Source organism: Cydia amplana, chromosome 22 (assembly GCF_948474715.1).
Source record: "Cydia amplana chromosome 22, ilCydAmpl1.1, whole genome shotgun sequence".
In the NCBI taxonomy this organism is placed as follows: Eukaryota; Metazoa; Arthropoda; class Insecta; order Lepidoptera; family Tortricidae; genus Cydia; species Cydia amplana.
In genome coordinates, this window is record NC_086090.1 from 7,906,899 (window position 1) to 7,931,169 (window position 24,271).

The 24,271-nt window shown below is 40.3% G+C and overlaps 1 protein-coding gene and 1 non-coding gene across 2 annotated transcripts in view; both read right to left on the bottom strand.

The window, feature by feature from the left end:
• Positions 1-5,303: 5,303 nt before the first annotated feature.
• LOC134658318 (uncharacterized) overlaps positions 5,304-24,271 on the bottom strand; it is a 45,645-nt gene continuing 26,677 nt past the window's right edge. The window contains exons 12-23 of the mRNA XM_063513949.1: positions 21,928-22,108; positions 20,708-20,874; positions 19,403-19,566; positions 18,421-18,564; positions 17,428-17,597; positions 15,798-16,388; positions 14,044-14,155; positions 12,127-12,259; positions 11,046-11,206; positions 9,126-10,009; positions 7,491-7,739; positions 5,304-5,808 (exon numbers count right to left, since the gene is read on the bottom strand). Of these exons, the coding sequence (XP_063370019.1) occupies positions 7,496-7,739; positions 9,126-10,009; positions 11,046-11,206; positions 12,127-12,259; positions 14,044-14,155; positions 15,798-16,388; positions 17,428-17,597; positions 18,421-18,564; positions 19,403-19,566; positions 20,708-20,874; positions 21,928-22,108 (2,951 nt within the window). The 3' untranslated portion in view covers positions 5,304-5,808; positions 7,491-7,495. The remainder of the gene's footprint in view (positions 5,809-7,490; positions 7,740-9,125; positions 10,010-11,045; positions 11,207-12,126; positions 12,260-14,043; positions 14,156-15,797; positions 16,389-17,427; positions 17,598-18,420; positions 18,565-19,402; positions 19,567-20,707; positions 20,875-21,927; positions 22,109-24,271) is intronic.
• On the bottom strand, positions 15,450-15,522 carry Trnad-auc (transfer RNA aspartic acid (anticodon AUC)). Its single transcript has one exon. It is a non-coding gene; the product is annotated as a tRNA-Asp (tRNA).

A 24,271-nucleotide genomic window follows, 5' to 3' on the forward strand; every position in this document is an offset into this window, starting at 1 on the left:
GAACGAAAAGTATATGGAAATTTTGGGACACTTTTCTCCTAGCAGGATGTCTCATAGGATTTAAATTTCATTTTAATAAACGGAACGGAACTCAATCGCACACAAATATTAAATTCACCTCGACGTTTCGGCAGCGTTAGACACAGTTCCGCATAACTCCTATCGTTCTTTGGTTACGTGCGGCGGGATGTTTGCGCGATACATTTACTATTAAAATGCAACTTTGAAGGCACTATTTAGTTATATGCGAGAGCCAAACAAAGTGTAAGGCCTGAGTGGACGCTCGAGTTGGGCGTGCAGCGGGGCGGGGCGTGCGGCGTGCATGCTAAACAAATGCAAACGTATAGGAGCGGCCTTAGTGCACGCTGCTCACATCACGCGTGAGCCCGACGCCACGCTACACGCCCCGCCGAACGCTCCGCTCCGAGCGTCCACTCAGGCCTTACACAAAGGTATTTTGACCCTATGTAAACACATAGGTTCATGAAATGAATTATGTATTGACTTGCTTAGCTTTTCACAAATTTACTGGATTCATATTTGAGGTCGAATGAGAAATTATCTATCTTTTTTTTAATTATCTGGACGCTATCTTAGGATGGATAAAATAAAATTGAACTAGCATTTTTATAATAAATCTGATATTGTAACGTATTGTACTAGCATTAAAGGCGAAGTATCCATAAATATTTATAATAAACAGAGAATGGGTTAAGTATAGTCTGGCAAACACAACTTGTCAGTGATTAAGAACCACGAAAACTATACTCATCCCTTTCTTTTGGGTGCTAGTACTAGCGTAAGACAAAGAGTATGATTCTCTTTGTCTATGTTTGAAATGAGACAGTCCTGGGCCAAGCTATATATGATTTTATCGGCAAATAAACGCTATTATATTTACTAACTTCAATGATTATTGTATTTATCTACTGCGATCTGAAATAAACTATAGCTATGAGTATATTTTCAACTAATTACGAAGCTAAGCTAAATGGCACGTCGGTCGCACAAACATCGCTCGCCTCGCTCACTCGTTTACAGTTAAACAGAGACAACCAATATCGAAATGCAGTGGAGAGACTTGTGACCAGAAAGTAGGTTACCAGAAAGTAGGGAACTTACCTATTGTAACCACCTCCCTTAACAATTGTTTAAAAAAATAGTTCTAAATAATCTTCAAAGGCGCACCTCAAAATTTTTATATTATTTTGTGTTGTATTCTAGATGCCAATAAATAGGTGTTTTACCCTATGTTCTTTTTTCAGTAAAAATAGAAATGAAATACGTCTTCCGCTTCCGTAATTACTTTTTGGATACTTCAACAGTATCTTTTGTAATCAGTGCTTAATAACCTTTCAATAAATAGGAAATCTGCATTGACATATATCTAAGGACGGGCCTTACGGGCACGATTTTGTGACACCGCTGAACTAGTACCATTCTTAGTGTCCGTAAGGCCCGTCTTTAGATATATGTCAATAGAAATCCATTATCCTGTTATATCTATAAATATTCCAAGGCGTTTCCACGAAAAGGTATATTTAACTTTTTCTCAAAATTAAGATTTATTTTAAAGAATTAGGAGTAAAAATACTATACAATAAAGGTATCCCGGGTTTGCCATACAATTTTAGGGTACCATAATCATTTTTGTAAAACCCCGAGCGTGACGCTGACCGCCATACATTGGTGAAAACAAATATATGGCGGTCGTCGTTAGACCGCGGACTGGACATACGCAACCAGCGGGGTGACGAGCGGCCGCTCAAAGCAGTTCATACATTAGGTCTAACGCAACGTATGAATGGTCATCTGACGCTCGTCGCCCCACCGGTAGCGTGCGTCCAGACCGCGGCCTGGCCACGACATTGCGCGACTAGCTTCGACAGGCGACAACCATAGGTGGGAACGAAAGGTCCGATCACTATGTCTCGCTCCAACCTATGGTTTTCGCCTTAGCCGAAGCCAGTCGCGCAATGCCGTGGCGTTAGCTTTAAGCGTGCGCGCTCGGAGAGTCCGTGGCCCTCAGGTAAGTTACCTATCAGTGTTTTTTTTTTCAACTTTCTGTTTACCAAGTCACTCTACGCATTTCTCACTAAAGCCGTAACCTACCTTATACGTAATATTTCACTAACACCCACAACACTGCCGTGTGCAGGCTCGGAACGAACCTGCGACCTCCATTTAACATAACACGTGTAGACCTGGCAGTTTTACTAATGTTATTAGCTTGCCATTCGAAATTGTGACATGCTTCGTTAGTACTACGATGTTATTTCGAATGGCAAAGAAGAAAAACAGATTAGATACATGGTACTGCACATGTTTTCTTTATTTCAGTAAAAAAAAATCGTTTGTCCAGTCGCCATCAGATATATTGGAGCGGGCAAGTTGCTCAAAAATACCTGAGTAAGCACTTTAACGCCTTCACAAATAGAGGCGTGTTCAAATATTTGTAAGCGCGTTAGCCGCTCCGATACATCTGATGGCGATACACTGTACACGTAAAATGGGTAAAAACAGGGTATCATTTTTGCACCCTGTATCGTTGACTGTAATATGTAATCATATTTACCCCTTGTTTCTATCTGAAATCATTTTCAAATTAATATTTTTATTTAATAGTAAAACTGCCACGACCAACGCAATCCAATATACAATCTTAATTGACAAACCACTAAAAAGCAGTCTTCACATGTACAATAGTTAGTTACAATACGCTAGTATTACAATAAAAAATACTGGACCATAAACTTGATTTAATAGGAATAAGAAATTCACACTCCGATTCATAGAAAAAAAGTACTACTATCTATTTCCATACTTTTATATTGGGTAATGATTATTCGCCCTAAAATGTGCCATTCTCAATCAAAAGGGTACTTATTGACAGTTGTCAATAAGGCGCTATTTCCATATAGCTTCAAATTTCAATTTGAAATCAACCTTACCTTTTGATAGGTACCTTTTGATTGAAAATGTCACAAATGTTTACAAAACTAGGTTATCACTGGGTAATCTAAAGTTTTGTTTCGATAATCACGTGTAGTGTAAACATTTCAGGACGACTTATTTATTGTTTAAAAAATAAACTATTGCACTGAATCTAACACTGATACGGCGTGTCTAAAAATATATCTATTGCAGGTATCAATGATGGCTTGAAAACCTCTGTTTTCAATATGCTTTACATTGTATCACTCAAACCCGATTCGAAAACAAAAATAATGGCAGCGCAAAATTGAATCTTCAGTCTATGTGCGTAGGTTTCTTTTACAAAATCTGTACGTAAAAATCCAACGCCAAGTATAGCACTCTATCTTTAGCCAAATGAAGGGTCTACGGAAAGAACATGTCTAGTCACATTTTTCGGAAAATGATATTTTTATCTCAAAATGAAGAGCTCTTAATGAACTATTAGTTATATCTTTTGCTACCACTGTATAATAAATGTAACACAACTTTATTTTTAGTTAAATAATACCTGGTCACGGAATTACCGTACGTTTTGACATTGTTCCAAATTTTAAAACCGCGATTACTCAAAATGTCACTAGTGTGACTAGACATGTTCTTTCCGTGGACCCTTCAAATATGAACGTCTCCTTCCTTCTTACATGGAAAGAAAAGAACACAAATAAGTGATCATACGGCTAGTGACGCTGAGACGAAATGCGTCCCATTCTCATTCAACTAAGTGTCAATAAGATGCATCCACAGCACAGTTATATTTTGGATCAACAGTAACTAGGTAAGTTACCTATAACGTTACCGTAGCCACAGAATAAGTAATAGTATTATCATACAGAACGGACACGCACCGCCCCGCCCCGATTCGGATTACCTCGCCCGCGACAGGCCGCGACATGAATGTGTGCGTAAGTCGCTCTACTGAGATTCCGTCAGGATTCCGTCAGAAACTCAATGACGCGTGTACAGACGTGCCGCGCACACATATAAACGCAAATCATTTTTGATGTATGGCGTGTCCGCCCTGTGCCGTGGCACAATGTTGCTCCACAAGGATTAACTGCGGTGTAGATGCACCTTTATACAATGCACCTTGTAGAATTAGGTTGACATAAATATCCAATCTTCGACAAGTTTGTGTGACAACATGTAACCTAAATGATTAAATTACTGTTTAATAATTACATAATAATTAATAATTACTGTTGTTTTATTATACTGTTTAATAGCGGTTTGTAACCAAATGAGCGTTTCTAGGGCGTCGTAATCGCATAATAATATTATAATTACTCGATATGCTAAGCTAGTCTTTGGCGCTCTCCGGGAACCTATGAGGATATATATATATATTGTATTGTGCGTTATTGTATCTTTCGACGATATTGAAGAGTCAACTAGATAAAAATGAATGTAAGAAGAGAAACACAAGTTAATCTAGGGGCTATATGAGCTGTAGAGCTCGCGAACCCCCATGGCTCTGCCATTTTAAGAAATATGCAAAAACTGGATCGAAAATCTATGTAATTATCCAACCTGCTCACCAATTTTCACGACAATCGGTTGAAAAATGCGACCTGTTAACGAGATCCGACGTACGAAATAATTTTTGCCTTAGTTGAATCGCTCGGTCAATTAAAATTGCAATCTCGTAAATAGTGTTTCAATGCCAAAAACACTGAAACATTTTACCAGGTATGAATAAAGATTCAAACCTTACAAAATATACCAATTAAAAATGACATTATTTTACAATATTGTCAAAACGTATGAACATTAAGCTTTTATAACAATTTAATAACTTACAAATGAGTTGTGAGCTTCACATACAAAGTTGAACGTAGAATGAATTAACATTGGTGTTAACGTTACGCTAACTAGCTAGGATTAATAGGAATTTTCAAATATTATATGTAGGTAATAATATATCCCCGGAAGAGCGACCAAAGTTACCTACGCATGAGAAACTATTCCGAAAAAATTGCTAGAAAAATTATTTATCCCATATAATGCACACAACCACATCTTATTTCATAAGAGACAAGCCTTACAGCGATTTTACTAAATTATTGTGTCATACTCTTGAGCCTTCTATGGTTTTATATTAGGATTTTAAAACTGGACATTCTGTGGAATTTAAGGTGTTTCTTATTACTAACCGTGGTTCGATATTTCTCTTTAAACAATTTAATTCGAACCGTATTTATTTTGAAATAGGTGCGCTTTTGCTCCACGCATCGGCAAAAATGTATTGCCGCTGGGGTTAAGGAATACTTCATACTCTTCATTTCTTTATCAGTTACGAAATAATATTATTTTCGAATAATTTAGGGTTACGTATACAATGAGTAGCTTTCGTAAAAATACATCTAATCTTAAAAATAAACTATTTTACACACCCGTCTGCCCTCTATAGTTAAACTTGAATTTTTGAACCACAGAAATCCAGTCTTAAAACACTAACATACATACATCCATACTCTATGTAGGGAACTAACAGTGTAGAACAGAAAACCGGTTTTTAAACTAATTGGTCAGTATTGCCAACTTAGCTGCCTATAAGAATACTATCAAGACATCGATACTATACAGTCAACAAAAAACCATTTAATTTCAAACCCTGTTGCGTAACTTGTTTTAAATTGGGTTTAATTCTCAATGCGACAGAGTTTAAAATTGAATGTCTCGTCAAATCGACTCGGAAGGTACATATACCATTTATACATTCCGTTAAGATATACAATACACGGTACTATACATAATGTAACGCTATGTACGTACGGGCGCGACGCACTGAGTATTCACTTGCTATTGTCCGATGCTGAGTTTTCTCTGGACGACCTGCAGACAAATTATTATAATTGTAAAATAAGACTTGTCAAGTTAGAATTTTGAAACCTACTAAAAGTAGAGATGATTTTTCAAAATATATTTTATCCATATTCAATAAAGTTGGGTAAGTGGCAGTGGATTTGAAGTTTGAAGTCGGATGTGACAAAGCCTGCGTTGCGGACAGTGTAAATATATATTTTTTCGTAATAAACAGTGGCATAATTTGTACTGTTATTATAGTCTTTTTCAATCGCGAAGGGTAGGGTGAAGGGGATTTTCAGGGTTGGTACCTCAAAAGGAAAAAACGGAACCCGTATAGGATTACTCGTGCATCTGTCCGTCTGTCCGACCATTCCCCCCCCCCCCCTTTATCTCCCAAACTACTGCGTCTAAAATTGAAATAGTATTTTATGCAACCGTTGTTTAAGAGGAGTCAAAAAATGCGAGTGGCGTGAGTAACAATTTGAGGCGAAGCCGAAAATTGTTAATAAAGACGCCACGAGTATTTTTTGACTCAGTTAAACAACGTTGCATACAATACTTTTTCTACCACCAAACACTTACTTTGAAATAAAATTGTAAATTTAACAAATATTTTTCATGTCATCTAGTGGACTACCTACGGTATCTACCTGTTTTTAGTGATTCTTGTGCTATTACTGATATTTCTTCAGGCGTAGACACTAAGTTTTTGTCTTCATCCATTTTAACTTGAAAGACACACTGTTTTTTAACACAAAAGTTAAGTTTTCATTCGACAGGCACAATAGTATTCATATTCAAGATTCACAATATTCAAGAAGTATTTAGCAAAGAATGGAGGGTACGAGCGGGAAAAGAATGAATGAAATTAAAAAAAAAACATGTCTATGGTTCACTTATTTGTCAGATATGACATTCACACCCATAAGCGAGAGCGAGAAAGATATATTTCTTTCTCGCTCTCACTTATGGGTGCGACGAACCAAGGTCGCGTTGCGGTGCGACAGTGTGTTATGACTATAAGGTTGGCAACAATGTATTTTTTAAGTGGCCATTACACGAAGTATTGTAAAAGAGCCAAAAAGATACTGCGTGTATGCACAAATGCTTTTTTAGGGAATAGACTAAAGACTTGTCTTGACAACTTTAAGATAGGGTTTTAAAGATGTGTGCACGACCCTTTAAATGACAAATTAAAGGACGGGAGTAGAAAAAAATACACAAAATAGTTCTTTACCTATACATGACAGGAAAACCTATTAGCAATGTGCAGTCAAGCGTGAGTCGGACTTAATGTACGGAACCCTTGGCCGTTTTTTTTTTCATGGTCACTGTCACATACAGGCGTATAGTTTGTAGCTTTCTAGTAGACCCCGAAGGCTTATCCTATTGTCTATTGTTCAGTAAAACCGCACGTGCTACTTACCTGCAAAAAAGGGTCCTAATTATTCTATTTGGCACCTGAGCGCGGGCTAGTCCAACGCTCAAAAAACCAGTGTAGGTGCGCTCTCCGATAACGCGCCTTTGTTACGCATCTCGATGACACATTTTAGACTGGTTCTGTAGCGTTCGACTCGCCGGCACTCAGTAACCGAAGTACCGATTTTTTTATGCAGGTGGTTGTGGCACGTGGCACGAGCGGTTTTTCTTAACAATAGACAATAGGATTAGCCTTCGGGGTCTATTAGAAAGCTACAAACTATACCTACCTGGCTCAGCTGTCCGCGACATCATAAGCGGCCAGCGCGCAGTACTGCCTGAGCAGCGCGCCGCGCGAGTGCGGCGGCGGGCCGCCGGGCGTGGCGCAGCGCGCGTGCGCGGCGAGCGCGGCGCAGCAGTACACGTCGGCGCAGTCGTCGGCGGCGGCGCGGAACGCCGCGTCCGGCAGCGTGCCGGCGCGCGCGCCGCCGCACGCCGCGCTCAGCGTGCAGAACGACATCGCCTTCCAGGAACCGAATCTGGGGAGTGGTGGAGGTTTATAACCATACCCCGCAACGGAGCTAGCAAAACCGTAGCATATGACAGTTTTGTGTCAGGGTTGGCGATTCTGATGAACCATTTTGCTTTAACTTTATTGTATGTAAGATTAATAAAATTGATCGAGAACCTTGTTGACCCTCTTCCGATATAACCCGGTTTAATTTAGTGTCAAAATAATATAAATTAACAGGTCAATGTCAATATTAGATGCGTTTCAATGTATCTGTTATTTTGTTTATAAAATCACGTTTTTTTACGCATTTCTTTCAAATATTAACATGGAATTTTCACTGCTTGAAAATATTGGTGTGTTTGAAAACAAAGAAAAAATATTTTTTGTACTTTATGCGTAGTAGTGATAACCCTGACGTACAACTGCTACAGATTTGCTAGCTCGGTTGCGAGGTATGTTTATAACACAGTCTGACCCGAGGACCACGGGACGCACGCTTCGAGCGCGATAGACTCTAACTGGAACTATTCCAGCCAGTGTAAACAATTACATGGTTTGGCTGATAAAAGCGACGTCACCATGGAACCAAGTGATACTGTTAAGCTGGAAACAAATTATCGGACGCGGCTGACGCGCGCGACATAAGTGTGCACAGTCAGGAACATCCAGCGCGCCAGATTTCTGTCGGATGTCCGAAGGCACAAGGTTACATCCACGGCTTACCTCCGATAGTTTGCACAGTTCAGTGTATATTCATTATCTAGATACCTATAAGTCGCGGCTGTGAGCCGCGTCCGTCAGCCGCGTCCGATAATTTGTTTCCAGCTTTATAAAGGAACATGTCGCGAAACCAATAAACATCCATATTTTATAAGTGATAAAATTTCATAGAACATTAAACACACCTACATACCGAGATAATTACATTTTCAGATTAAAAGAGGCCAGTTTTAGATAGAAGTTGTAATTAAATCTTTACGGCAGTATGGCCATTATTGGCTACCGACTTTAACACATTCAGTGCCAGCGCGAGCTACACGCTACAAGCGTAGCCGATAACTCGGGAAAAACCGTATGTAGCGAAAAGCGCCCACGAACAGTGAACTCCCCTAGCGAGTCGCTGGCAGTTAATGTGTTAAATAACCGTTTCATTCGGCAAAAATGTGCTATTTTACAAACAAGTCAAACCAGTCACCTATTCAAGTTATGAAACGTCAAATAGATTTTTACCACACATATAATTTAATCACCAGGGCCATCGCGTGACAACACAATATATTATGCTTAATCTAGCTCATTCGTTAGTTTTTTCTGGAATAAAATAATTAGGTTTTTTTCTGGTATATCACCGTATAACTAATTTCAATATATGTATGTAATAACAAAATTATCATAAATTGGCTATACTTACTTGTCAACCACAACCACCGGCCCATTTTTGTACTCCATTTGGCAGCCCGCAACGAACTCGATCAACGCGAACGAGTCCCTATACGGCGCTACAAGCCTATCCACAGCTTCCTCCCTCTCGCTCTCACTGACAGCGTCCCGCACTGCTCTAACAAACTCGTTCTCCTCAGGTTTTCCTTGCGTATACTCCGTGGTATCGCCATCTAGCCAACCGGAGCACTGTATAAACTTAACACTTAATTGGTAATCGTCTTGTAATGAATGCACGCTGACGTTAGTCACTTCTATTATTCGATCTGAAGGAGTGTTCTCTGGAACGCTTTCGACCTTTTCGAACCTGTAACATGGCCGCCTTAACTCCGCCTCTTCTTCGACAGTTAGAGAGGGCGCCACAGGCGGTGGGGGCGGGGCTACGTCGGGAGGGGAGCCGGCCGTGCGTGATCCCCAATCAGGGAACTTGAATTTAGTAGGGGAGCTCAACTTGAAGTTTTTGAGCGACATTTTCGAGGGACTTTTAGGTGATTTTGGGCCGGATTTCTTTTCCGAGGAGAATAGGTCGCCGTTCGCTATGGATTTCCGGGCGGATAGGTCTCTGTTTCCGGTACTGAGGCGCTCGAGTCTGAGTTCCGTTCTGTCGAAGCGGTAGGCGGGTTCTACGTCTGATACTGGGGAGCCGTTTTCTGGTATTAGTCTTTCGTCGTCGGCACAGTCTGACTCCTGCCGGCGGTAGCCGTTGGTTTCCGGTTCGGCGGGGGTGTCCTTAGGGGTCGGTTTCCGGCTGGTTTTCCGGTGGGCCACGTAGGTGTCCTTGGAAACGAAGCTCGCTCTGAAGTTGGCGACAAACAGTTCCTTTTCGTCTTCGGTGGGCCAGAACGTTTCGCATTCCTGGAACCAAGAAAGCTTTTATAAAATCTGCTTATTTAAACATTACACGATGATGTCGGCATATAACTTTAGACTCATGTTATCATAGAAAAATATAGAAGACAAGAGTGCTCACTCCATACCATACATCAGTTTTGGTACCAAAAAGAAGAAGAAATTTTCAGTGTCGACATCTAGCATCGACAGAGTCTAGATTCCGACACTGAAAATAATAGTCTTTTTAGTACCAAAACTGATGTACATTTTTTTCTCTATGGTGTTATTCAATGCTTGTTAATCTACTGGAAAAGCATCGTATACTAAACTGACTTTACACAAGAGTAAAGAATAGTCGACTAAGAATTTACGTGGGGGTCATTTTTGAGGTTTTCAGGGATGCAATTAAACGCGTGTGGAAGTGCGGCGTTCACCTTTGTTTGAGCCACATGTTTGGTTTACGATTAGTAGTCGCGTAAACGACATTTCGCATTCATCTCTCTCACACTATATTATTAGACAGAAAGAGACTATTAAGCTTTGGATTCCTCCGAAAACGGTGCCGTCATATTACGGCCGCTATATAGCGTTGACTGACGTCACTAGAACGTTGTCTATGTAAACAAGATGGCGCGGTTTCCTAGACGGCGTTACGTTACGTTGATTGTCAACGTAACGTAAGATGACGGCCGTCATGACCTTGTCGATAGTTTCGTGAACGTTTTATTAGATAGCGGTGACGCCATTTTGAATAAATGACACGAGATTTGAATAAATGATTCCGTACTACGATTATTTTCCTCTTCTGATGATATTTCATCCCCCAAGTAAATTATAGATGATCAAGCAAATCTTGTCAGTAGGAAAAGGCGCGAAATTCAAATTTTCTATGGGACGTTATCCCATCGCGCCTACATTTTTCAAATTTGCCGCTTTGACCTTGGTGGATGACGGTGTGTTATGACGCCGTGGTACTTTCCACATGTCGCCACCGTAAAGACGGCCGTCTTTTGCTGCCGCTATATGACGGCACCGTTTTCGGAGGAATCCAAAGCTTTACCGGGTCGGATGGCGAGTGCAATAGTAGAACCAGCTGGGCGGTATGGTCCCATAGTAACCGCCACAGTTCGGGCGCGGCGTCGGGGGGAGGGTGTTGCGTGACGGCGAACTCTCGCAACCGCCGCCGACCGCAGACCCATGACGCGTTCACGTATTCGCTTCCTGTCGAAAAATTTAATATACATATATATACTTTGTTCAAAAAATAAGTTTGACCGAGTTTGTTGCCTGCCCCATATTGGGATACCCTCCTCCAATTGAGGGGGGGATTTAAATCTTCTCGAGGCAGAGGTGTCGGAGCCGGTGTAGCTTTATTTGACGTTCATAAGCGCATTGTAATATGCCTACTTGAATAAACTATCTTTTATCTTTATCTTTGCAATTAGGCATTATTCTTAGCATGGCAAGATGTCGGGAAATGGTTGATTATATTTTTAAATCGAGAGTGAATAGACCTTTTAGGTATGTTCCATCCTAGACTGCGTCGGCACTTATAGTTCGTTTTTTTAGCATTAGAAAGAAGGTAAACAATCATGACGTGTCTTTTTATTAAAAAATATTGAAAAACGCTTTAAAATAAATGTGTATATTACCTACTAGCGACCCGCCCCGGCTTCGCACGGGTTAACAAATTATACATAAACCTTCCTCTTGAATCACTCTATCTATTAAAAAAAGCCGCATCAAAATCCGTTGCGTAGTTTTAAAGATCTAAGCATACATACAGCCAGACAAACAACGGGAAGCGACTTTGTTTTATACTATGTAGTGATGAAAGCAAAAGATTTATAATTCTAACATATTTGCTGTGACTTATTTTTCAATGGTGATTTTTAATAAAAAGACATTTCAAGATCGCTTACCTTCTTTCTAATGCTAAAAAAAAACGCACTATACCATTAGGTGAGGTTGTGGTCAAATGCTTAAAGCTGGTCAAGCAAATGTTGTGAGTAAAAAAAGGCGCGAAATTCAAATTTTCTATGGGAAGATATCCTTTGGCGCCTACATTTTTCAAATTTGCCGCCTCTTTCTACTGACAAGATCTGCTTGACCAGCTATATATAAGTTTCTCGATTGTTTACCTTCGACGCCGGGTTTAGGCACGAGCATGACTCGCGCCGTGTCGGACGGCAGCGCGGCGCCAGGACGGTTCTTGTCCAAATTGTGTGGCGCCCGCGCAGACACGGATGCGTCCACGCACGACCGCGTTATTAGCTGGAAACAAATAATAAATAGTAAAAAAAGTCCTAGAGAGCCTAGTGTCCCACTGCTGGGCAAAGGCCGTGGAAAGTAGAGATGCCACGAATATTCGGCAACTATTCTGTATTCGGCCTATTCGGCCACATTGCCGAATATTCGGTATTCGGCCGAATACCGAATATCTCTTACACCTAACTAAAAAGATAAATTACACAATAAAAATAACCGCAAACCCATTATATTTAATGTTTAAACTGTTTTCTTAGAAAGTTGTTAAATACGAAGACTGTTTTTTTGAGCTTTTGTTGGTAACTAATTTTTTTTTTATCATAGTTTCGATTTTATTGACTCCGACTATAGGTAAACCAGAACTTTGGGAGTATTGTCAAGAGGGCGCTCGTTTTGAATTTTATATAGCAACAATTTGTATAGTGGGGACAATGGAAATTGGCAGATGATTTTTGTTTTATTCCGACAACTTTAATAAGTGCGAAGTTTGATGTTTGGATATTTCTTCGGTTTTTACGCTTAAATGGCTGACTCGATTTAGATAAGCTAGATAATAATGAATAGCGTAAAGTCAATTTTCTTTTTTTGGTTTCTTTTTTTTTTAGGTTTGGTCGTTTAATTACGCCCTTACGCCCTTCGCTAGCAATCCGTGATACCGATGCATGCGATACACCTAATACACAAATCAAATGATTACAAGACATCAACCAAATCGTGACGACCTGACTATAGTGACATTTATCCATAAGTTTGAAACTTACCCGTCAATTCAGATGCTAATTTCGTTATGTTTTCTAATGGAAGAAATTTCTCTCCCGCACGTTTTTTTTTCCAATAAATAACTATATAGACTATTTACAACTTTTTTCTCTGTAAAATCTAAAACTTTCGGCATGATTATTGCAGTCTAATAATAATTCACACGAAACTAGACAAAGCAATGTTTACATTGTCAATATTGACAACTATCATAGAGGGTAATTGTTGCCATTGCTAGAAATTAGTACCAACAAATTTCCGTAAAATGGCGCACCCTCAATAGATCCTGGTTCACCTATACATTCATTAGGTCTGAGCAACCAAAATTAAATCTTAGCATTCGTTGTGGTTTGTTGGCGAACAGTTTTCATCATAAATGTGCCTCAAAATGTACAAATGTTATTCGGTACAAATGTTATTAGTTCGGCCGAGGGAGGGGCCGAATATTCGGTATTCGGCCAAAACCACTATTCGAGGCATCTCTAGTGGAAAGGGTCCCGGTCTTGACCCGTATCCCACCAGTTCCTGACACAGGCGTCAAGGTCAAGGTCAGGTAATGAATGTACAGGAAGTACACTTCAAAATGATTCAGTCAATCTTATTAACATATTCTGTATGAAGAGCACCGTTATTAAATGTTCCTGTTTTTCTGTTCTAGCTAAGTTAACAATAGCAATAGATGGACGAGTCGGTTGGAATTTTTTCAGCTGTAGCTAGCACGCAGTTTTCTAGCATTTATTTCGACCACCTATTGCGGCATTCGTGTGAGGAAAAAATATAACCCGTTTGAAAATCGAAATACCTATTTGAATATGAAACACCTACTGACATGACATAAATTTATTAATTTCCGCTACCTAAAGGTTGTCTGGAAGAGATCGCTTTTTAGCGATAAGACCGCCTGTTGTTTAACCTCTTCTTCCTGTATTATCCGTATTGTTTTCTGTAATGAGGTGTGCAATAAAGAGTATTTGTATTGTATTGTATTGTATTGTATGTATTTACTACGTTGGACAAGAGATACGACTTACCAAGAACTGTTTCTCGAGTAGATTGACCGGCGGCGGGCCCTGATAAGTTTGATTCCGGTTCGCTAGAGACCGCATGCGCTCTAGCAACGCGTAATTTTCCACTCGGTTCGCCCTGTTAGGAAGAATAAACAATATTACATGACAAAATATCATTCATTTCAACAGAATGTCATACAATTATGCACTTTATTCGAGTGAATCCAAGGATGAAAATCACTACATAGTATAAAACAAAGTCGCTTCCCGCCGTCTGTCTGTATGTATGTATGCTTAGATCTTTAAAACTACGCCACGGATTTTGATGCGGTTTTTTTAGGGTTCCGTACCCAAAGGGTAAAAACGGGACCCTATTACTAAGACTCCGCTGTCCGTCCGTCCGTCCGTCCGTCCGTCCGTCTGTCACCAGGCTGTATCTCACGAACCGTGATAGCTAGACAGTTGAAATTTTCACAGATGATGTATTTCTGTTGCCGCTATAGCAACAAATACTAAAAACGGAATAAAATAAAGATTTAAGTGGGGCTCCCATACAAGAAACGTGATTTTTGACCGAAGTTAAGCAACGTCGGGCGGGGTCAGTACTTGGATGGGTGACCGTTTTATTGCTTGTTTTGCTCTATTTTTTGTTGATGGTGCGGAACCCTCCGTGCGCGAGTCCGACTCGCACTTGGCCGGTTTTTAGGGTTCCGTAGCCAAATGGCAAAAAACGGAACCCTTATAGATTCGTCATGTCTGTCTGTCTGTCTGTCCGTCTGTCCGTCTGTCTGTCCGTCCGTATGTCACAGCCACTTTTCTCCGAAACTATAAGAACTATACTGTTGAAACTTGGTAAGTAGATGTATTCTGTGAACCGCATTAAGATTTTCAGACAAAAATAGAAAAAAAACAATAAATTTTTGGGGTTCCCCATACTTCGAACTGAAACTCAAAAATTTTTTTTTCATCAAACCCATACGTGTGGGGTATCTATGGATAGGTCTTCAAAAATGATATTGAGGTTTCTAATATCATTTTTTTCTAAACTGAATAGTTTGCGCGAGAGACACTTCCAAAGTGGTAAAATGTGTGTCCCCCCCCCTGTAACTTCTAAAATAAGAGAATGATAAAACTAAAAAAAATATATGATGTACATTACCATGTAAACTTCCACCGAAAATTGGTTTGAACGAGATCTAGTAAGTAGTTTTTTTTTAATACGTCATAAATCGCTTAAATACGGAACCCTTCATGGGCGAGTCCGACTCGCACTTGGCCGCTTTTTTAATAGGTAGATTGATTCAAGAGGAAGGTTTATGTATAATTTGTTAACCCGTGCGAAGCCGGGGCGCTAGCCCGGGGGGGAGGTCGCTAGTATAGAAATAAAACAATATCTCACCACAAAATAAATTGAAAAGTGGAAAAATTACTGTCTTGGGTGAGACTTGAACTCACGGCCTCTGGATCGATACTCCAGCGCTCTGCCATCTGAGCCACCAAGACCTCATCCATAGCCAGCAAATTTTTCCACCATATTATGGGTCAAGGGGACCGTAGCGACATCTACCGTAAGAGTGTTACACTTCTTAAACGGCTACCGGAGTTCCAAGTCATATTGGAAATTCACCAGTTACGATGTGCTACCCATACTAATTTTAATTTTTAACAAGCAGAAACGTCTACGAACGATGCTATTAAGCTTAGAATAAATTTAAAAGTGGAAAAATTACTGTCTTGTTCGCAGACGTTTCTGCTTGTTAAAAATTAAAATATCTCACCTCCTCATCTCCTCCTTTTCTTGATCAGTCATATTATTATACGCCTGCATCTTCTTACTGTACGTGTCCGTCGACCTCGGCGCCAAATCGTACACCCCTTCACTTTCATCCCCATTCACCATCACCTCTTTACTCCCATCATCTTCTTTAACACTCTTACTTTGCTCACTGTTCAAATCTTCAGTCTTTATAGAGAGTTGACTGCCGTTTTCCGCGTTATTTTCGCTTACTTCTTTACTAGATTTCAAGCTGGCTGTCTCGCCGTTTTCTATTCCATTTGTTAGATCATTAGCGCTCTTTTGCTTGGTAGGTTTAAGGTCTAAAACGGCTAGCTCGTCCTCGGAGATAGGTTGGAGTAGTTTGACTAGATATTCCCTCGCTTTGGAGAACTCGACTTCCGTGTTTCCTGAGCGGACGTGTTCGAGTAGCGCGTCGTGGACGAACACGTACTGTTCTTCGGTTTGGACGAGGTGGTTCCGTTGGGTGCGCGCGCGACAGAGGAACCCTAGGGGGCTTAGGGTTCCGGTGAGCTTGAGTTGGTTGAGTTGCGCGTCGAGGACTATGTACGTGCCTGTCCGTCCGACGCCCGCGCTATTGACAAAAATAAATCTGATGAAAAATGACGATAGTCATTTATAGATAGGCTTATAGATATATAAGCATGATGAAGCGTTTTCCGGTTATGAAAGATTTAAATTGAGTAATTGAGTTGATTAATTAGCCTCTGCCAAAATTAGAGTAGATGCAACATGGAAACTGAGAACACATTGCTTTTGCACGCCGTGTCAAACACATAAGCTGTCACTCAGACGCCACATCATTGAAGTGTCAAAACTGAAGTTGAACTTTATGTATATGCACGTAGGTCGATGTTGCTCTGTGGTCTGTGACCGATTAATCAGTCTTTGGCGTCGAACCTACGGTGCGGATATATCGGTCATTGGCGTCCAAAAGGTTAACGTCTGCTGTGTGCCGTAATCAAAGTTTGACATTTATAATTCGTCCTTATAACAATAGTACTAAAGTAAAGATGAGTAACACCGCGAGGACGCATCGGGATGCCATACTGTCAATTGAAACTCGACCTTAACCCTTAAATACATGATTTTTTCTTTTTGCCCGAAATTAATATATGTATCACATAATTGTTTGCCGTTTCTAGGAAAAATAGTAAAAAAAATTATATCATCGATTTTCACTGCGAAATCAGTGTTAAAAGTTGCATAGTCTAAATCATATTTTTGGAAATATAAAGCTATTAGTAAGGGGTATAGGAAAAATCTTAACTGCCAACAGAAAGGTACACTATTTGTGATGTTTCTATGATAAAGTTTGTAAATATAAAATAATTACAAACCCCGAAAAATCTGCCCAAAATCACATACTAAAAATCATCAGCTTCCAGGTTTTTCCAAGTTTTCCGACATTTTGTCTATAAACAAATGTAACTTTTATAAATTAAAATACTGCGTAAATTTATGTAATAATTCGGAAAATTTATTAGTTTTACTATTGAAATAATATACAAGAACAAATAGAATTTGTTTAATAATGCATAACATTTGATGTTTATGTTGTGTGTATAAATGCATCACTATGCATTTAAGGGTTAAGACGATAGTATTAATACCTGCAATGCACCAGCACTGTGCCGGGGTCAGCTGCGGCGGCTTTCACGAAAGGTAACACCGCGAGCGGATGCCGCGGTGTGCCGTGGTCAGGCCACACTGTGTAATGGTATTGGACTATGATACGGCCGGCCGCATCGGCTTCGTTCACTGGACTTGCTGGCTCGCTATCCTGTAGACATGAAATAAAAGGGTCTCTATTGTTTTCCAAATAGTTTTAACCCATAATGTATTGTTTGCCCGCATTTTCGTTAGTCATAATTGATTTGGTTCAGAAACTCGTCACTTTTCAGTATTGCCATAAAACAAACCTAACCTAACCTATCTATAGGATAACCTAACGAAAATCCTGAAATGTTAACGGTTTCAGTTTTATGACTAATGATAATATGACAAACAATACATTATGACTTAAAACTTTATGGGAAACAACGGGACCCCCAACTAAAAATGATTTTTAACATATATTTATCATAAAGCTACGCTAGAACTCTAGGACGTAACTTGTAACATAGTTTTCCAGGCATTTAGCGAAAATGTAATACTTCGGTGAGGCGTAACGACGATGTGATGATTAATGGGGCGTGATTAGTGCGGATTCGATGGCGTTTTCATGTAAAATTTGCGTCTTGCGAGTTCCGATTTAAAAGCCAAAAATCATCTTAAACGTAAAATGCGTTATCATCCACAAAAGCATGATGCATTGGATAAAAAGGACGTGAAGATATTGTTACCGCAGTTTATCCAAGTGTTTGCTTGTTTCGGCGATTCTTCGCAGAATTCTCAAGCCATGTTTTAAACAATGGTTAGAAGTAATTAAAACAGGTATGATAACCGATTTAGGGTTGTTGTTCGCGTACATCTTCTTGTAGTGTGACGTGCACGCCTCAAAATTTCACGGAGCTGCCCCAATCGCCCGGCCAGTGGACTATGGACCTTATGTCTTTACGATAAAGTTTACGAACTGTCAGCTAACAGTATCCAAGTCTATTTACCGATTTAGGATTGTTGTTCTTAGCCCGCAGATGTCGCACGGTGTAGGCGGCACGGACGTCTTCGTGTAGCAGAGTAACGTGCACGCCGCCGAACTCCGCGGAGCTGCCCCGACCGCCGCCCGGCCAGTACATGTCGCATTTGCGCTGAAAAATAACGACTAATTAGTAATTACACCTTACATAGTTGGCTACGCCATTGTGATTATTTCATACATTTTTATAATTAATTTTAAAACTTATATTTAATACATCATACACACCACTCGAACGCACCTTTTATATATTTCATACCTGGCAACATCCTTTCCTAACCCCCCCACTCCCCTCACCACCAACCGCCAGTGCATAATAAAATATCATCGCGGGCGCGTCCAAAAAGTTTGCATTCCTCTAATACTCAAAATCAAGTAAAAAGTACTTTCAAAAAGATCAGTGACGTCACGTGTAACCGTGTGCATTGTGAACTCATCGAAGTGTCGTGTTTGTGCCGAAATATGAACTCAAAATTGGAGTCAGCGGTCTACGTGCTATCGAGGTTTGTCCTGCCCCTCCAATAGTATTAACCTTTAAAAAGTCAACCATTACACAGTTTAAAGTCAAAAGCTCCGCTTCAAGATTTCTCTAGATTTTAATCATCAGATTCGGGGCAAAAAGCCTCCTCTATCTAAACTAAAGTAAGTTAATATACTGCTTGATCGACTAAATTCACAACTTTATCCGAATAAAATAAACAATTTTGTCAGTAAACATGTGTTGTTGATTTTTCGAGCGTGTGCGTGGTGAGGCTTTAAAGGGGCCCACTGATGATCGGTCAGCCAGACGATATCGGCCTGTCAGTTGTTGGTAACTGTCACCTTTTGCGTTTAACTGACAGGCCGATATCGTCCGGCAAACTAATCATCAGTGGCCCCTTTAGTCGCTATGTAAGTTCCATACCTAACTTCGATCTTATGTCAGTGTCACAAGGACTATAATTACTCACCCGCCCTCGTTCAACTAAGTTGGTGATCATGACGACAGTGTGGACTTTGTGTTGCCAGATCATACGCCAGAACGCGTCGAGCGTGTGCGGGGTGGGGCCTTGAGTCGCTATGTAGCGCCGCTTCCATACCAGCCACTCTAGCTTCACTCGTGTTGGGACACCATCTATACAAAACAAAGACATTTTTACAACACAACAACCAAATAAAAAAAATCGGCCAAGTGCGAGTCGGACTCGCCCATGAAGGGTTCCGTATTTAGGCGATTTATGACGTATTAAAAAAAAACTACTTGCTAGATCTCGTTCAAACCAATTTTCGGTGGAAGTTTACATGGTAATGTACATCATATATTTTTTTTAGTTTTATCATTCTCTTATTTTAGAAGTTACAGGGGGGGGACACACATTTTACCACATTGGAAGTGTCTCTCGCGCAAACTATTCAGTTTAGAAAAAAATTATATTACTATATTATTATTATATTACCCCACACGTATGGGATTGATGAAAAAAAAAATTTTGAGTTTCAGTTCGAAGTATGGGGAACCCCAAAAATTTATTGTTTTTTTTTTTCTATTTTTGTGTGAAAATCTTAATGCGGTTCACAGAATACATCTACTTACCAAGTTTCAACAGTATAGTTCTTATAGTTTCGGAGAAAAGTGGCTGTGACATACGGACGGACAGACAGACGGACAGACGGACAGACAGACAGACATGACGAATCTATAAGGGTTCCGTTTTTTGCCATTTGGCTACGGAACCCTAAAAACGTCATTAAAATAGATAACAACTTTGGATCGCTATCGCATCGCTCGCTTTCGCGGTCGCTTATCTCAATAGTGGAGAGCCACGATTCCAGAAAGTTCTACATATATCTAGGCCCTTCGGTAGTTTGAGGTCTTGAAAAGGCTTGTGCCGATTGCTGTTGTGTAATTCTGTATGGACGAACATATGGCTGTTTTTACAAGCTTTTATTTAACATGCAATATTTGTTTGTAATACGGTCAAATCTTGCAAGCTAAAGTAGACCCACTTCCCATTATTCGATTGAGCTGAAACTTCACATACATATGTAAGTTGGGTGACAATGCAATATGGTACTATCGAGCTGATCTGATGGACACAGGAGGTGGCCATAGGAACCCTGTGATAAAATAACGCAACCTAATTTATTTGGGTTTGTTAGAATTGTCTCGATGAGTATTAGTAGCCTGTTGAAAGAAAAGTACAGTCAGGGATAAAATCTTGTATCAAAAATGATTTTTTTGATAAAATACTTATTTAAATGTGTCTATAACCTACCAACGTCGACATAAACGTCGTCGAGCTCCGGGTCGCTATCGCTTCGCTCGCTATCGCTATCGCTCTGCTCGCTCTCCACGATTCCGGAGAACTCGATGTTGAGGAACGCGCTCTCGATGCCTTCCGCGACTATGGGCGGCGGCTTGGCCGGTTTTATTGATGGTTGTCTATAAAGAAAACAAAAAAAAAGTAATTTTGTTAACATACACTCGTTTTATAACGTGTCTTAATAAAAAAAATCAAGTGAAATGAAAACATTTGACATAAACTTAAAACTGTTATTGAACTTCAAATAAACATAGTTCTGTTACACAGAACCACAAGAAACCCCAAGGCAAGAGATTAAAAATGTTAACTAGCGAATGTTAAATAAAAGAGCGAGTGCATTCCGGTCTTTATAAACTATATATGACTGTCAGATACGCACATAGAGTGATACCCTAGAAAATACATGCTAGCATCGAGAAGTCATGTAGGAATATATAGTGCGTAAAGCAAATCTTGTCAGTAGCAATGTACTGCAAATTAAAGTAGGGTAACACCATGTAACACTCAAAGAGCAGAATTGCGCTAAGAAAAGCAGCAATGTACATCGAACCAAAACGTGTTTATTTTCCGCCCTTCATACGTCAGTTCGAGTGAATTATCATAACCTCAAATTTTAGTAATGATTACCGTCAACGAGCATGATTGTACATTGTAGGCACCTTAGCTTTGCTTGAGGTCATGCATAATCTTGGTATTTAATGGTGACAGCAGAAATTTCTCTTGAAATAGAAACGATTCAGAATGTAAACAATAAGATGATGGCCGTCATTCACGATCCACATTCCACAGATAACACACAGATGACACGCGATTTTGGAATTATTCGAACACAGTGTTGCTAACCCGCGATTTTTCAAATTTGCCGCCTTTTACTACTGACAAGATCTCAAGTATCTTTTGCAAATGTTTTAATATGTATCTTTTTGTGTTATCTGTCGTGGCATCACCGAATGGGCCCTACGGAAGACCAGCGCTGGCTATAAAGCTAGCATTATGCTGAGTTGGGTCCATTTCGTGATGCACACTTATTGTTCTCTTCTGTTCTTGCTGTTGTTGTCTGTACATGTTCGTACATGTTTTGTGAACGTCACGAATAAAAATCTTTTATCTTTATCTTTTATCTTTACAAGATTTGGTTGATCCAGTATAGTACCTATAAAGGGGCCACTGACCTGCGTATCTTGCGCTCGATCTTCCGCCTGGTGTTGGCGTCGAGCTGGTCGCGGATGCCGTCGATGAAGTTGGCGTTGACGTAGCCGCACTGCGCCCCCGCCCCCGCCCCCGCCCCCGCCCCCGCGCAGCCCGCCGCGCCGCAGCGCGCGCCCGACGACACGCACACGCGGGAGTGGTCGTCTGGGGATAGGGTATGCATATTTGACATATATAGTGATAGCATACCAGTGCTGGTGGCCTAGCGGTAAGAGCGTGCGACTTGCAATCCGGAGGTCGCGGGTTCAAACCCCGGCTCGTACCAATGAGTTTTTCGGAACTTATGTACGAAATATCATTTGATATTTACCGGTCGCTTTTCGGTGAAGGAAAACATCGTGAGGAAACCGGACTAATCCCAATACGGGCCTTTTACCCTCTGGGTTGGAAAATCAGATGGCAGTCGCTTTCGTAAAAACTAGTGCCCACGCCCATTCCTGGGATTAGTTGCCAAGCGGACCCCAGGCTCCCATGAGCCGTGGCAAAATGCCGGGACAACGCGAGGAAGAAGAAGAGTGATAGCATACCAGTAATAAAAAAAACCGGCCAAATGCGAGTCGGACTCGCGCACGGAGGGTTCCGCACCATCAACAAAAAATAGAGCAAAACAAGCAAAAAAACGGTCACCCATCCAAGTACTGACCCCGCCCGGCGTTGCTTAACTTCGGTCAAAAATCACGTTTGTTGTATGGGAGCCCCACTTAAATCTTTATTTTATTCTGTTTTTAGTATTTGTTGTTATAGCGGCAACAGAAATACATCATCTGTGAAAATTTCAAGTGTCTAGCTATCACGGTTCGTGAGATACAGCCTGGTGACAGACGGACGGACGGACGGACGGACGGACGGACATCGGAGTCTTAGTAATAGGGTCCCGTTTTTACCCTTTGGGTACGGAACCCTAAAAATAAATTAATTAGATACTTCATGGGTGACAATAATTCTGGCGCAGGTCAGGGCTCGGTGCATTACTGAATCTTCTCTTCACTTATTTTTGTAAACATAGATCATATACATATAGATCATCTGTTCTTATGCTTTGTGAACTTGTATGTGTAACTAAGTTGGGCAAAAACTTTTTATAATTTATTGTATTTCTATAAGTGAGAACCTATAATTGGCTCTGTGATTCTATTGTAATTTCTGGATATATGTAGCGCTGTTGGTTTTCCATGTACTAAAATAAAATAAATAAATATTGTTATAGTTTGTCGATTTCTAACAGACCCCGACGGCGCTTTGTCTATTGTTAAGTAAAACCGCCCGTGCTACTTACCTGCAAATAAGGGTCTTATTTATTCTAATTGGCACCTGAACGCGGGCTAGTCCGACGTTCAAAAAACCAGTGTAGGTGCGCTCTCCGGTAACGCGCCTCTGTTACGCATCTCGATGACACATTTTAGACTGGTTCTGTAGCGTTCGACTCGCCGGCACTCGGTAACCGTAGTACCTGAGTGCCGGCGAGGGTGCCCTATTGATATTCCGAGAAAAATTACGCCGATTTTTGTTTCGCCGACAACGATTCGCCGACGGGTTGTTTGGCAGAGTAACGATTGGCCGAATCTCATTACGCATAATAGTCGTTTGCGAGAGTAGTCAATAAGCAGAACATTGATACGCATATTTACTATTCATAGAATAATCATTTAGTAACTGCCATAATTACCCGAGAAACCATTGGTCGAAACACAATAGGTCGAATGTTCATTTGGCATATTATTGATTAGCAGAACTTAGAACATTCTTAGCCCCGGAGTTACACACAATGTTTTTCATCACACTTGCGAAAAAAGAACTACATTTTAATCGAAATAATTATAAACTAAGGTGAGAGTTCAAATATTTTGATGAAGTGTACCTGATGATGATGATTGTTTTGATGATAATGATGATGAATGATGATTTACTTTAAGTAATATGTTCAGCGCGATATGCGTTCACTGGTTCAGCGATTACTCCGGCACCCATGGTCCGATTTGAGTAAGTTACCTTCGAGGTATTCTCATAATAATTTTGGTTCTGATCTGATGTTGGAATCCATTAGGAATTGACGGAATTCCTAAATTTTTAAAGGCATGTGTATTATGATTTGGATATTTTCTAAAGTAACTCAAGCATTTCCTCCCGAAATCCACCAATTTGATGTAGTGCAATTGTAGCCTTACGACGAGTCTGACACTACATATTCGCTAATTTCTTCGTAACTTACTTTACATACATATGTATACCTACTTAACGCATTTAATTAAAAAATGATAATATTTTATATCATCCTTTTGTTGCGAAATTAAAAAATTATATGTATAA